The sequence below is a fragment of the Pempheris klunzingeri genome, chromosome 18 (genome assembly GCF_042242105.1).
Source record: "Pempheris klunzingeri isolate RE-2024b chromosome 18, fPemKlu1.hap1, whole genome shotgun sequence".
Taxonomy (NCBI): domain Eukaryota; kingdom Metazoa; phylum Chordata; class Actinopteri; order Acropomatiformes; family Pempheridae; genus Pempheris; species Pempheris klunzingeri.
This window is the reverse complement of record NC_092029.1, coordinates 2,850,321-2,863,838: the sequence shown is the minus strand read 5'-3', so window position 1 is coordinate 2,863,838 and position 13,518 is coordinate 2,850,321. Positions and strand designations below refer to the sequence as shown.

The following is a 13,518-nucleotide window of genomic DNA, read 5'->3' as shown; positions in this document are numbered from 1 at the left end:
TGTTACGCTACCAAAAGGTAAACTACAAGCTTAAATATTAAATGTTTAATTCCATAAAGAACAATCTTTTTTTAGTGACTTCTAAGGTGGTAAAATTGATGCCTGACAGTTACAAATTAACAGAATGGAGAAACAAACATTTAATTTCCAAATACAAAGCACAGTTAAGGTGTTCAATAGTGTGACTGTACACATGTTTTACTTTACTTTTATCTGGAGTGTTTCCATCTTATGCTACTTATGTTTTACTTCATGATATGTCAAATACTTTAGTGCAACATTTGAATCATAATCTGATGATCAGTTGTTTGGTCACTGCCAATTAAATCTGATTAAATGCAGCAAAGATAATTAAACTCTTAACAACCCTGAAAGATGGTTTCTTTCTTTATGAGTAGAGAAAATACATTTTAAAACTTGAAAGTCAAAGGGAATCCTGGATTTGAAGAGAAGAGTCAAACCAAGTCTGAACTTGGAAGGAAGGAAGGAAACGATTATGTCCTCAGTGTCTTACTGAAGAGTCCGTCCTGCTTCAGGGGTTCAAACAGGGAACCTTAATACTGGTGACAGGAAATAATTTAATCTCTGTGTTTTAGAGAGCCATTGTTTTATTGATTACAGCTTCCCTCTCTCTTTGAGGTGTTTCCCATTAGAAAGTTCAAACAAATGAAATCTTCTTTACATCTGAAAGTCAAACCAAACTAAATATAAACAAAAGTAGTAAAACATCATCCAGACAACGTACAGTGACGACATGATCGTGGTTTAGAGCACAAAGCCTCCAGAAACTCTGCAGCTCTCTGCAGCCGTGTCCTCTCCTCTCTCCTCTCCTCTCCTCTCCTCTCCTCTCCTCTCCTCTCCTCTCTCCTCTCCTCTCCTCTCCTCTCCTCTCCTCTCCTCTCCTCTCCTCTCCTCTCCTCCAAAAAATAAAGCTGCAAACGTCCCGCTCACACCGTCGCCGTCCTCCTCTTCATCGCTCACATGATTTCCTCCCCGGAGAGCTCAGCAGACTCTTCTGGATGGGACCAATGAAACGGTGAAAACTGATCTGTAAATAGTGTTTGGATCCCTGATGAGTTTGGAGTCGATGATTTTGGTGCAGTTGATTTATTCTTCACACCGTCTCACACATGAGCTCAGTCAGTTGAAATCTCTGAAAAGTGTATTTGCTCAGACACTTTGTGCAACACCTGACGGAGGAGAAGATCCATTCAGGCTTCTGTAGTTCTTCCAGGTTTGTGTCGGACCCGTAGAGCACAGCTGGTCGCTACGCGCTCTGCACGGCGCTCTGTGGACTGCTGGACTCTGCAACAACAACGGTACAGCCACAATAAAAAGAGTTAAACACTTGCCAGCTTGGCTGTCGACTCTTCTGCTGCGCTCACATGGACTCATGCAGACAGAAAACCAGAGATCACTTAGTGGACGACAGCAGGATTCGGTAAAGCTTCGGTAAATGTCTCTCACACAAGGAGGAAACATGCAGTCATGCACAATAAACTGTATAATGATGTACTATGACATGTGAGCGTGACACTAGTCTAAGAGTGAAACGACCCACTCAGTTCATTTCTTGCTCCCAGTTCTTTCCTGACCAAGTTTAAAGTGCAGGTGGATTATTCTGAGGTTGACATCATTCTGTAGCTTCACATCAGTGTATCATGTGTATTCAGATCCAAAGAAAAAAACATAGGTACTTTGTCCAAAATGTGATTTTTTAAGTCTTAATTCTTATAAAAACTTTCCCCCATGTGACCTGACGTAGGTTGCTGCATGTTTAAACTTACACGAGATGTCCAGTAAGCAGAGGCAGGAGGGGATGACGGCTAGCTTAGCTTAGCATAAAGACAGGAAGCAGAGGGGCCACAGCTAGCCCGGCTCTGTCCAACGTCTTAAAATATCTGCATTCCTGCCCCTGAAAAGCTGACAAACTAACACGTTATATCTTGTTTGAGATTCAAAATAAAGAGTGTTAAAGCTTCCGTCTATCTAAAAGTTCCCCTCTGTGTCGTAGCCACCTGTGTGCAGCTCGGCCGTCTTTATCCGGCTTTCCTCCAGCGTTAAGAAGCAGCTGCTCTTCTGTCCGGCCACGTCTCCCGTCCCAATATCACACGTCAGCACCATGATGGGACCCTTCCCCCCCTTCAGATGGACCTTGATGCTGTCCTGCACACACACACACACACACACACAACCTTGATACTTCTTTTATTCCACCTACATCCTGAATGTAGAAGCTGCAGGAAAAAACATCTCTATAAAATGAGATCTGTAATATCATTTCTATCACAGTTCACAGTTTCTTTGCTCAGATAAAGATAAAGATAAAGGGCAGAAGAGACCAGATCATCTTGAAAACTATCCTGTCTTTGGTTGTTTACCTCCGTGGGTGCAGGAACCTCCAGTTTGGTTTCCTCCGGAGCCTTGACGACGATCAGCGTCTGCTCCTGGAAGGCTGCGAGCCCACAGATGTCCTCGTGGGTCAAATAGGCCAAGGTGCAGGAAAGGTTAAAGAAAATCTGCCTCTTTTTTTGTTTGTTCTATTAATAGTGTGACATAATGACCCTAAAATACAGGATCTAATATTGTTTGACAATAGAGAAGAATGCACTGGGGACTAAGAATGGATTTTTAAACTGTAAACACAACATTTACCAAGTATCATCTTAGAAATCTTACATAGAAAACTTGTTGGTGACCAGTTGTCTGCTGTGGCACAACATTAACGCTTACTTCAAGTTGTGTGTTGTGTCAGTTGTGTCCAGTATTTACTGTCTTTAAGCTCCGTTTTGGTCTGCACCAGCTCCTGAGGGAAACACCTTCCCTCCTATATCCAACAAGTCCTGATTTGTAAAACACAAAGCAGAACTAACGCCTCACAGGTTCTTTTGGGTTGTTAATTCGCAGTGAAGAGATCAGGAAATATGGAGGAAAGGAAGGAACTCCACTCTGAAAGACGAGAGGGCCTCGGCTGGTCTGGTGTGAAAGGATATGCGGCGTTTTCCACGTCGTCGGTCATGTCGAAGAGCTGCTGGGCACAGCTTTTGATGAGCGTGTCCAGCGTGTCCTCCACCAGCTTCAGGTTCTCCAACTCTCTCTGGAACTTCTGATGGGTCTTCCACAGGATATTGGAGATCGGACAACCTCCTCTGGACAGACAACAGGCAGACAGTCAAAGTCATTCTTCACTCTGGGAATTATTTATAGGGAATAATCTGACCTCAAAGTCCTCTTACAAGCTTTTTTTCCCCCAGAGCTTTCACCCTAATGTCCACAACAACGGAGTTTACTCCATCCACTGATGGAAGACGTGTGGCTGTCGTGTCCGATTCAAGATGCCATATCTTTGTTTTCATTCTTTATTCCATTTACTACTCACTTAGTAGGAAAACACGCAGGAAATCAGACTCATAGCTGGTAATATGATCATCCAGGAAAGATAGAACTGTATAACTTGGCAGGTAGAAATCATCACAGATACTGTGATACTGATGCTGCAACTAAAACCAACTCATCTGTTTATTCTTTTTGCAATTGATTGCTTATCCAAAGAAACTGAATATCATGTTTGAGTTCATGTGATAATCCTCAAAAAGTGAAGAAAATCAGAGGATGTTTTCAGTGTTTCTTGCTAATAAATGTTTTTAGTCGTTGGCCATTAACTTTCTGATTATCGACAATAGTTACCAAGAAATTACAGAAATAAATATTTTGGCATGTTCATGTCAAAAAAGAATAACAAGCAGTAAATTCATGTCAGTTTGTTTTACTCTCAAATATCCATCTGTTTAAAGAAATCCAAAACCAGTCGGCTTCAAAAGTAAAATATTCCACTTGGAGCTGGTTTTAACATGAGGAGGCTGCTGTAGACACACAGACACATTTATTAAAACACCAGAGTATAAAGATGCATCCGTTCACTCACATCCACTTGAATTTGTTGGCCGACTCCCTCTCGATGAGGTTGACGCCTTCCAGGATGTTGGTGATGTCGTAGACTCGCCGCCTGCGGGTCTGCAGGCTCGCGGTCACTTCCCTGAGGTCCATCGAGCCGCCCGGAGATGCCATCAAGAGCTCGAGGAAACGCTGCGTCAGCACCCCTAAGGACATGTCTGGATAAAACAGGACACCCGACATTAGACGTGGCTTACAATTCAAAACATATTGTCTAATAAGTGGAGATTTGCTCTTTAAAAAGGCCTTAATCCTTCAGATTTCCATTTTTAAAAGGTTATTTAACTTGTAAAATTACTTCTCTATATAGTGGCTTTCATTGTTGCTGGATTATGAGCATGAAAACAAAGCATGTGTGTAATCTAGTCTTATTGTTTGTATTCTATCTCATTAATATCAGGCCCATTCTTTATTTCTAACTCTCCTACAGTCACATCAGATCCCCGTGAAGTTACTAATTTTGCCCGACAGTACAGCACTGCCACAGTGAGCTGTTCGATGGGCGGCTCCATGAGACAGGATGCATATTATAATGTTACTGTGTCCTGCAGCTGCTTCAAAAACTACTTGCACCGAGTGAAAAAGGCCAATTCTTGACTGGCTTCTTCATTAAAACATGCGTTTGTTTGGCTGCTCTGTAAACCGTCACACAAGTCGCTCCTCTGTTGTATTTCTGACGGTGTTTCTTCGTCAAATAGCAACTCATTTAACACAAACAGTCTGAAAACTGTGGTTCATATCCACATATTTTTACAGTGAAACTCCTGAAAAATAATTCTGTTAAATGATAGAAGCACAGACCTGATCTACTGTGGACCTTCCTCCTCTCCTTCTTCTGACTCGGGCTGACGCTGGAAAGAAACATTAAATTTGTCTCATTCTGTCAAGCTCATGTAAAAAACGCTTTATGCCAACGTGTGCAGGCGGCACTTCAGTTTCCCTCCACAACATCTGCTCCAGGACGAGCATCTCAGCAGGAAAATACATAAAACAAAAAGGAAAGAAAAAGACAAACCACAGTATGGAAGAAGCAAAAAGAAGAGGTTTTTCTTTACCCAGTCGATTTGGCGCTCGGAGCAGTCTTGGTTTCAGGATCCTAGAAGAGAGCAAAGATGTATTTGCTGAATAAAAAAATCTAAAAATTTAATAAAAAGAGATCTAATCATTGGTTACAGGACACTTTAAAACCTTCTACACTCATTTATGTCTGTGCTTTACTTTTCTTAGCTCTTATTTTCAGAGTTTTCACCCCATGTTGGTTAAAATCAAATTGCCACATTAGAGGCGTCACTTCTGGTACATCTGCTTCAAAGGGGATTTAAAAATGAAGTGTTCATGCAGAATCAGAGCATTCCCATCACAACAGACCTACTTTAAACCTAAAACAGGCGTTCTCAGACATACTTATTATTGTTATTACAGCTTCACCACCTGTACACACTGACTGATGGCCACCATGACATGTGACAGGCCCCACGCGTAGTAATAAATGATTATACAGAGTATAATCACACTGTTGCTCTCTCTCATATTTTAGTGATATTTCTTTGGGTTGCAGATATTGTTGGACACATTTCTCTGTGTTGGAGAAAAGGAGAATCAATACAAATGTATTTATTAATAAGAAAAAGTCTCCAGACCTGCTGTGGTGGATCCACTGCAGGAGGTTCTGGTGCAGGAGGCTCCGGATTAGCCGGACCATCATCTCCACCTTCGTAAGTGTCGTCATTATCGTCCCCATCGCCACCGTCGCAGTCTCCGGTGGCCCACTGATCCTCTTCCTCTGACGACTCGGCTCCCCAGGGGCTAATCATGCCCATGGGCCCGTCCAGGTAGGGAGGCATGATGGGAATGGCGTCACTGTTGACCCCATCTATGGTGATGTCCTCCGGCAGGAAGTGGTCCTCACAGATTAAATGCTGATCCGTCGAGTCCTGCTTGCCCGTCTCCCTCAGTGCTGCCAGCCATACCTGAACAAAGTGATCAGTGTTACTGTTATCCTGCTGTCTTCTGTCACACCGGAGATTTATAGATGTTCATTTTGATTTCTGATTCAGAACAGCAACACAAATTCAGCATATACAGTTCATACAACATTCAGATGCTGCTGTGACAGCAAGCAATCAGGAAAAAAGAATTAATATAGAATAAATCTACCACTTTGAATGGGGACATTTTGCAGAATTAGTATTTTTAATTTAATACTAGCTAACTTCTTTTTCATAAGTCTTTGAATGCAGGACTTTTACTTACTCACAGTATTTTCCATTGAGGCATTGCTAGTTTTACTTAAGCCAAAGATGTGATGTACTACTTGCACCACTGACACTTTCAGACAAGGCAAACAGGACTGATAGATGTCAGCTATGAACCTTAATGTCAGTGCTGCCTGGAATAAACCCAAAGATGAGGTTATTTCCTCATTATTTCTGGTATCCAAACTACCATTCAATTACAGCACTTTTTAAAAATCAAATCTAAATCAAATCTAAATGCAGCTGTGTGTTAATTGTTGACTGTCATGTCTCTGTAGATTATTTGGAGAAGAAATGAAATGAAGCAACAGGCTACTTGGATATCAGAGAATGATGATAAACTTTTAAAATCGGTTATTAGTAATGTAAGTGTTGTTTAGCTACTTGGCCAAAAATGGCAATAATGTGAAGGGACCTTTGCACAGGTGGGCTTGGCTAATACAGAATGTTAGCATTAAGCTAGCCGGTAGAGACAGGGATATATAGACTAAGGCTAACTAGCTAGATAACTATAACTTAGTTTTAGTTATATTTACACTTCCGTACCTTGACCCGAGCTGGGTCCTTGGGGAAGTTGAAGAATCTCTTCGGTGGTCGGTGGAAAAGCGTCCGGCTAACGTTAACAGTCACCACGCGGTTCGGACAACCAGAAACGACACACTTCACCATGCTAACCGTCTCTCCTCCACCCAAACCGAGCCGAGCCGGGCTAACGGCACATCCGTTTAGAACTGTTAGAACCCAGAAACAACCGCCACGGTAACGTTACACCTGTCCGGTTTGTTTATGTCGCGTTTCACGGCTGTTTCTCAGACCGGAAGAGGTGTGTTGTTAACCCGGAAGTACAACAATGGAGGGGAAATACGTCAGAGCGCCCTCTGCTGCCAGCATGACGTATTATTATTCTGTTTTCATAGTAAATGTTGCACACATTTACCTGTTTTCACACATTTATCCTGATCTACCTGTTTACTGTACAAAGCCACAAAATACATCTAAAAACAGGCTCTTATTTTATGATTTTTTTTATATGAGAATAACTGGATAACATGAAACAAAGACTCAAAAATAACAATTAAATCATAAGCAACAAGATCAAAATACAGAATATCAGAAGAAAAAAGAATATTATATAATAATAATATATAAAATATTAATAATAATGGATGTAAAATGGATCACATAATTTTCTTTTTGATATGCTAAAATAACCAAAAAAATCTCCTGGTAGTAATTCTAAATTTCAATACTTTACTTATTTTACTTTATATTTGACTTGAATGCAGAACAGGTATATCTTACAATGTGGTATTTAGTGTTAAAAGGTCTAATTTACATAAATAAAGTGCTGTTCTTCCATCATTAGTCCACATTTCTCATGATTTTATTCCTCAAAACTTTCTGTAAAGCACCAAAAGTCTGCACTAAAAAAATCAATTATTTCACCTTATTTTTGCTTTATATCAACCGACCCTTTTTACTCTGGTTGATTATTATTGGCAGCAGGTTTTAAGACACACAAGTTGACTTTCTTAAAAGTCCCCCAACTTACTGTTTATCGTTAATTTCGCCAGCTTTGAATTCAAAACAGGAGGTCGTAAGCAGTGTTGCAACACAAGATTTATTCAGAGCAAGAGATGCCAACACCAGCATGATAAAAATTGTACAAACTTCACAAGTCAAATTAAAATATCACGTAGCAACTCGTGACCTTAAACATACAGCAAAAATACCAACGAAACCCATGCCATGTGGTAAGAAAACAGAGAAAAAGGGGTAAAAGGAGAGAAAATGAATGTTGTATAAAAACCCCTTATCAATGCACTGCTGAAAAGAAACTAACATTTTCATAAACTGATGATTTCACAAATATTCATATGGATTTCTTTTGCATTCTAGCATGTCACATGTTAGTGTTGAGATTCTCTATGTAAATAGTTACAGTTTAGCTTTTACATCTGATATTACAATATCTAGTCTATTGACTGTCTTTATGTGGCAGAATTGTGCTTTAACTCCCGTTTCCTTTTGTTATCAGTAAGAATAACTGACTAAATAAAAAATACAAGCAGTCAGTCTATCTAATGCAGTAGTTTACTGGCAGGAAGCTGCACACACAAAGCTTTGGACAAAGATGTGAAATCAGGGAATGAGGCTTTGCAGTAAAAGCCCAAAGAAGAAACATCTGTAAAGGAAAACTCCCCCTTCAGCAGTCTGTTGTCGTTTGTTTTTCCTGGTGTGAGAGCAGAGAAATGGAATCAGCCCCTCTGAGTCTCCAATCAAATAGTTATTTGGTTCAAGTTTTAGATTGTTGACTCTTAATTTTCCCCTTAAATGTCTTTACATTAGAATATTATCACACATATTAACTGGATCTGCTTGTTACAGAGCTTAGTGCCGCTCACGGTGACTCATGACGTGTATTTCAAACCCAAGGTGGCATTTTTTCGCACCTTCTTAGCAAATATTTATTGAGATTTCTTCATTGAAATGCATTGAAAATCTCTGGAGCAGGATCTGAACCCTCCGCACGGGACTCCACAACCTTCACAAATATCAACAACAATCACAAATCAGCTTTATATTTATACAAAATATCATTCGTCCACCAGAATTTATCCAGTTTATTAAGGCCATCCTCTGTGCTGTAAAAGCCTGGATGGAGTGTGAAGAGTTTTTTTTTCTCTTTTTAGATAAACATCTTTTGTGGGAATAGTTTTATAACTTTTGAAGCAGAGTAGTTTTTTAATGTTTTTTTTATTACTGCCAATGTTTCGATCCGATTTGGATCTTCATCTATGCAAATGTTCTCATGGCGTTGTTGATGTATTTGGTTGTATGAGACGATGGATGTACCTGGTATGGTGAAGATGTTTTGATTTTATGAATTATTGAGTTGTTAATGATGATTCAGAAGATTATTACTCTGGGTGTTTTGTTAAACACACCTGTCATCATGGAGCTTGTCCTGTAGAGGGCGCTAAAGACGCTCATCTCTGTCGTTTCTTTATGAGGACGTGTTGTGTATAAATTAAACCAATGCAACAACACTTTCATGATTTAAAATCAGCAACAATATGTTTTAGATGGTAAAAAATGAGCATTTCTCGAATCTTAAAACAAACCCTGAACAGGTGAAGGTCAGTAAAAGTGGTTCACAACGTAAGGGGACCAGAGGGGGAGTTTTCCTTTAAATAACAAATCAACTCAGTGAAATTTGTTCCAGGTTTCTTTCAAACAGGAATCACCAGCACAAAGTCTTGTTGAAGTCACAGTTTCCACAAACTCGCTGTACAGTTTTTGCTTCATTTACCACGTGATAATACTTTGACATACTCCAATAAAGTGCATGCATGATCGACGGTGTTCAGAAAACATACTCCATCAGTACTGTGATTTTCAGGCTGAATGTCATTGTAAGGCCGATTCAGATCAAATACTCAGTCGGTAAATTCAGTGCACAGACATCTCGTTACGACTGCTGGCTCTAGTTTTCATTCATCTTTTCAATAACAATCAAAGATAATAAAAAAAGTGCTGCTTGGTCATCATGTCGTCTGGCATCATGTCCCGTTGTGGCTCAGACAATAAGATGCATGACTGGAAAGTTTTCTACAGGACGAGTGCAATATACAATGACAGATGGGGACGTTTGACCCTGTAAGTCCAGTGGAGCCGTCAGCCTTTAGAAAGAAAAATCATATCTACAAATCCTTTCGCCTGCCAAGAGCCTCTTAATCGACAATAAAAACATCAAAACATGGAAACAAAGGTGTCCCTGTGCAAAGTCGAACATGACGGAACCAAAGTCCATTCACCCGCGCCAGATTCCTAAAACATGATTGTAGTAAAAGGTTTGTACAAAACGCAATACATTTATAGTTAGTAAAAAGATCTATCAGCTCTTTGCTAGTTTTATTCATAAGAAATTGCATATACCCAAACATTTTTTTCATATAGATTGCATCCCATATCTAAACAAACAATTTAATATTATCATACCAATATTGCTGACACGTTGTCCTATTAGCTAGTCAAGGTTGATGATTAAAAGAAATTCAGAATGGCAGATTGTCTCCTACATTTTCTGTAGCCATTGGTCTCTTCCGTTCTTCGTTCTTCGCACCAACAAACAAAAGCGACAGAACAAGACAAGTTAGAAACTAAACAACTCCGAAGGGTATGATGGGATTTGCACCAGTAAGTTTCCGTGTCATGATGTTTGAAATCTTCTTGCTTACAGCACTGGTTTCTTCTCGTAAGTTTTAGCTTTAAGATTTACAGTAATATTAGGTGTCCACTTTCAAACGTTACAAAAATGAATTAATCTACATCCATTAAACAGCCTCCAGTTTTACAGCTCGTGAGAAAAGCCTTTTCGAAAAATGATTGCTCTTCACGTCCACCCCCCCCCACCACCACCACCACCACCACCACCCTTTCGCTGCTCCGCTTCCCGTTAAACCCGTGACGCCCAATTTTTCTGATGTATGTAAATTGCATTAAAATGAAAAAAAATAAATAAAATAAAATGATTCAAGCTTACCATAAATAAATACATACATATACACTAGAATGTGCATACATTAGCAGCTATAAACAGTACATCACATTATATTAGATCATATGAAAATGTACAAAACGTGAATGTTCATTTAAAACGTTGGTAATTGTTTTTCAAAGCAAGGCAACAACAATCAAAATAATAAAAAAAGAGATACCCATGGAGTTGAGAGCATAACAGCAGAAGGAATAAAAGAACTATGGTAGATTACAGCAGCAAAAAACAACCAGTTCCCCTCTTTTTGACTTTTTTTTTTTGTTGTTTTTGCTTTGCATTTGTTATTTCGGCCTCAGTCAGGGCTAGACCTGGATACCCTGAACCGCCTGTTTGATGTTCTCCAGCAGCGCCTTGTTCTCCGGGCTCTGATACTGGTCCTGGTGAGTGTACATGTCTGTCAGTGTACTCACATAAGTGTCAAAGTTCTGTTCGTTCATTGGCTCCTGTGAGGGGAAAGAAACCCATGAAGAAACAAACCATCAGAGGGATTAAGAAGAAGTGCGCGTGCGTTTCACAGACAGTCAGTATATTTTCTCTTAAAACAGTGTGGGAAAGGTTTGGAAGACAGGCGGGCAGCAAGGGAGGAAGGGGACACCGTCAGGAAAGCATGGCTCGGTTACACAAACTCACTGAAATTTAAATCACATTTTAATATTATGATTAACATCTAATACTTCAGCCTGTGAAAGTCTACGCAATGCAACTCCAAACCATGCAAAAAATCAGGAGAGGGATGGCTGGCTGGCTTGTGGATAGATGGAAGGTTAATGTTTAGCATATGGAGACAAAATCAGGATGTTAAAAACTAATGGGAGGTCAATGGGCGGATGAAAGAGACATAACTGGTAGTTGAAGTTAGCATAGCAGACTGGGAGTTGTGGTCGTTCAAATATTTGTTAAACACAGAGCAGCGTTGGCTTTTGGTTGAGTTCAACCTCAGTGGGAAAAGCACACAAGCATCAGTGTGTTTAAAACAGATTCAAATTTGTTGCTGTCATGATTTCTGTTTGCGTTTTACATGTGGCGTACCTCAAGGCTCAATTTTAGGCCCAGTGTTTTGTTTTTTTTTAACCTCTATGCATTTTCTCAGGCCGTTCGTCAAATACTACTTATTTAATATATAATAACACTTTATCTTTGATGTTTGTAGCATGCAGGAGACACTAAAGGGTGACGCTGAAGTTTGCCTTGTTTGTCAGTAACGCCAAAAGATTTTTGTCATTAAACATTTCAGCAATTTATACATTTTCATGACGTCCAATCACCCAAAAATTTTTACCTTGCCGCAGTTAATTTCCTTCACAATCTGTCCTCAGACACTTAATTTAATTTGTTAATATGTTATTAATCTCAGTGCGGTTTTGGTTGTTTTAACATTGTCATGTTATTTCTGCTTGTTTATTTCTATACTGAAATAAACAGTGTGAACTCATCGGCCTCCACCCAAATGGTTTAACTCAACCAATCAGCTACTATTAGCTACTATTATTCTCGTTATTATGTGAATCATTAAGAATTAAAAATATTTCAGATAATATGCATGTGTTTTATCAATGCTGGTAGTCAATTCCTGACACTCTGAAATTCTTTTTAAAGTCTGTTTTAGCTTCTCCAGTGTGACTTTCATATTCTTTTGTGCTAAAAGGCATCTGAATGCAGATGGCTTTCATCTGGAATCGTCCACAGAAAGGTTAGTGACTGTTGTTATTAATATATATATATATGTAAAACTGGATTAGACTCTTGTATATTGCAGTTTAAATGGATAGTTGTGATGTGCAGACACCACAGTGGGCTTCAGGAGTTACAGGAAGGGGAGGATGACAGTGCAGAAGAGAAGGATAATTGGATAAAGGATAAATGGATCTCTTACTCTGGGAGGCATCTGTAAACAGCAGTTATGCTTTACTGGGGCCTCTTTCTGTGGCAGCTGTCTCTACAGGAGAGGGTGTACAGAGAAGTCTATTAGCCCGCTAGACACACGGCGGCGGTCACAAGGCTTCATAAACTACACTGAGAAAAAACACACGACGTCCGCCTTAGCAAGTCATTTCCCCTCCAGCTCTGCTCACACTGCAGCTGGAAGTTTCCCTCCTCTGATTCTTCAAAACAAAAGACAAAACAAAAATTATGGTTGAGCCCTCGATTGGTGCGACTTCTTTTGTCATTCGTTACTCTACATGTTGGTCATTTCCTATTGTTACTGGGTATAATCCATATCCTAGATCCACAGGAGTCTTGCAACAAGAATGGAGCCGTAGTTTGAGATCGGTATTTTTCTGACAACAACAAAAAATTCGACCAATTTTTCTAATCTATTTGCAGAAATCAGACGAATTTATGGGCAACCAAGCAACTGTATTTCAAGTATATTTCTATTCAGATTCAGAGCTCTTTTCAGGAGGGATAAAGACCAGAATTCCTTGTTAAAACGGACATTTTTCTCGCAGTGTGATATGAAGCAATCCCGCACATAGATGTAAGGACAGGAAGCAGAGAGTCCAGTTATCAAGAAACTCGGGTTCCTACTGCTTAAAGAGAGATTATCCAATTAGCCCCAGTCTTCTTTCTACACCGAGACAACATGATACCAAAACAGCCATGAGCACTTCACTCAAACTGAAACCAAAAAAAAAAAACGACGGGGCCGTTTTCTAGATGTGAGACTCTGTGAGGCGTTGTAAAGGAGAGAAGAAGCACAGCATGGACTGCTGGGAAAAAAAAAACAAGGTGACGAACAGAAAGAAG

General features: G+C 39.8%; 2 protein-coding genes across 2 annotated transcripts in view; both read right to left on the bottom strand.

Annotated features, from left to right (window-relative positions):
• Positions 1–441: 441 nt before the first annotated feature.
• Positions 442–6,979, bottom strand: e2f6 (E2F transcription factor 6). Its single transcript, XM_070849481.1, has 9 exons — positions 6,756–6,979; positions 5,595–5,924; positions 5,010–5,050; positions 4,756–4,805; positions 3,926–4,112; positions 2,994–3,149; positions 2,382–2,496; positions 2,019–2,166; positions 442–1,305 (listed from the first exon to the last, which is right to left on the bottom strand). The coding sequence occupies exons 1-9, from the start codon at positions 6,876–6,878 to the stop codon at positions 1,268–1,270; spliced, it is 1,188 nt and encodes a 395-aa protein (XP_070705582.1). The 5' UTR covers positions 6,879–6,979; the 3' UTR covers positions 442–1,267.
• A 4,093-nt stretch (positions 6,980–11,072) lies between these two features.
• myt1la (myelin transcription factor 1-like, a) overlaps positions 11,073–13,518 on the bottom strand; it is a 47,335-nt gene continuing 44,889 nt past the window's right edge. Inside the window, exons 23-24 of the mRNA XM_070849278.1 lie at positions 12,644–12,706; positions 11,073–11,213 (exon numbers count right to left, since the gene is read on the bottom strand). Of these exons, the coding sequence (XP_070705379.1) occupies positions 11,073–11,213; positions 12,644–12,706 (204 nt within the window). The remainder of the gene's footprint in view (positions 11,214–12,643; positions 12,707–13,518) is intronic.

Bases quoted from the DNA above. Each gene is read 5' to 3' on its own strand.
- e2f6 (XM_070849481.1), bottom strand. From the start codon at position 6,878: ATGGTGAAGTGTGTCGTTTCTGGTTGTCCGAACCGCGTGGTGACTGTT. The intron at 4,806-5,009 runs GTAAAGAAAAAC...GTTTCTTTCCAG, and splicing joins CCGAGCGCCAAATCGACTGG to CGTCAGCCCGAGTCAGAAGA. The intron at 2,167-2,381 runs GTAAACAACCAA...GTGTGTGTGCAG, and splicing joins AGGTTCCTGCACCCACGGAG to GACAGCATCAAGGTCCATCT.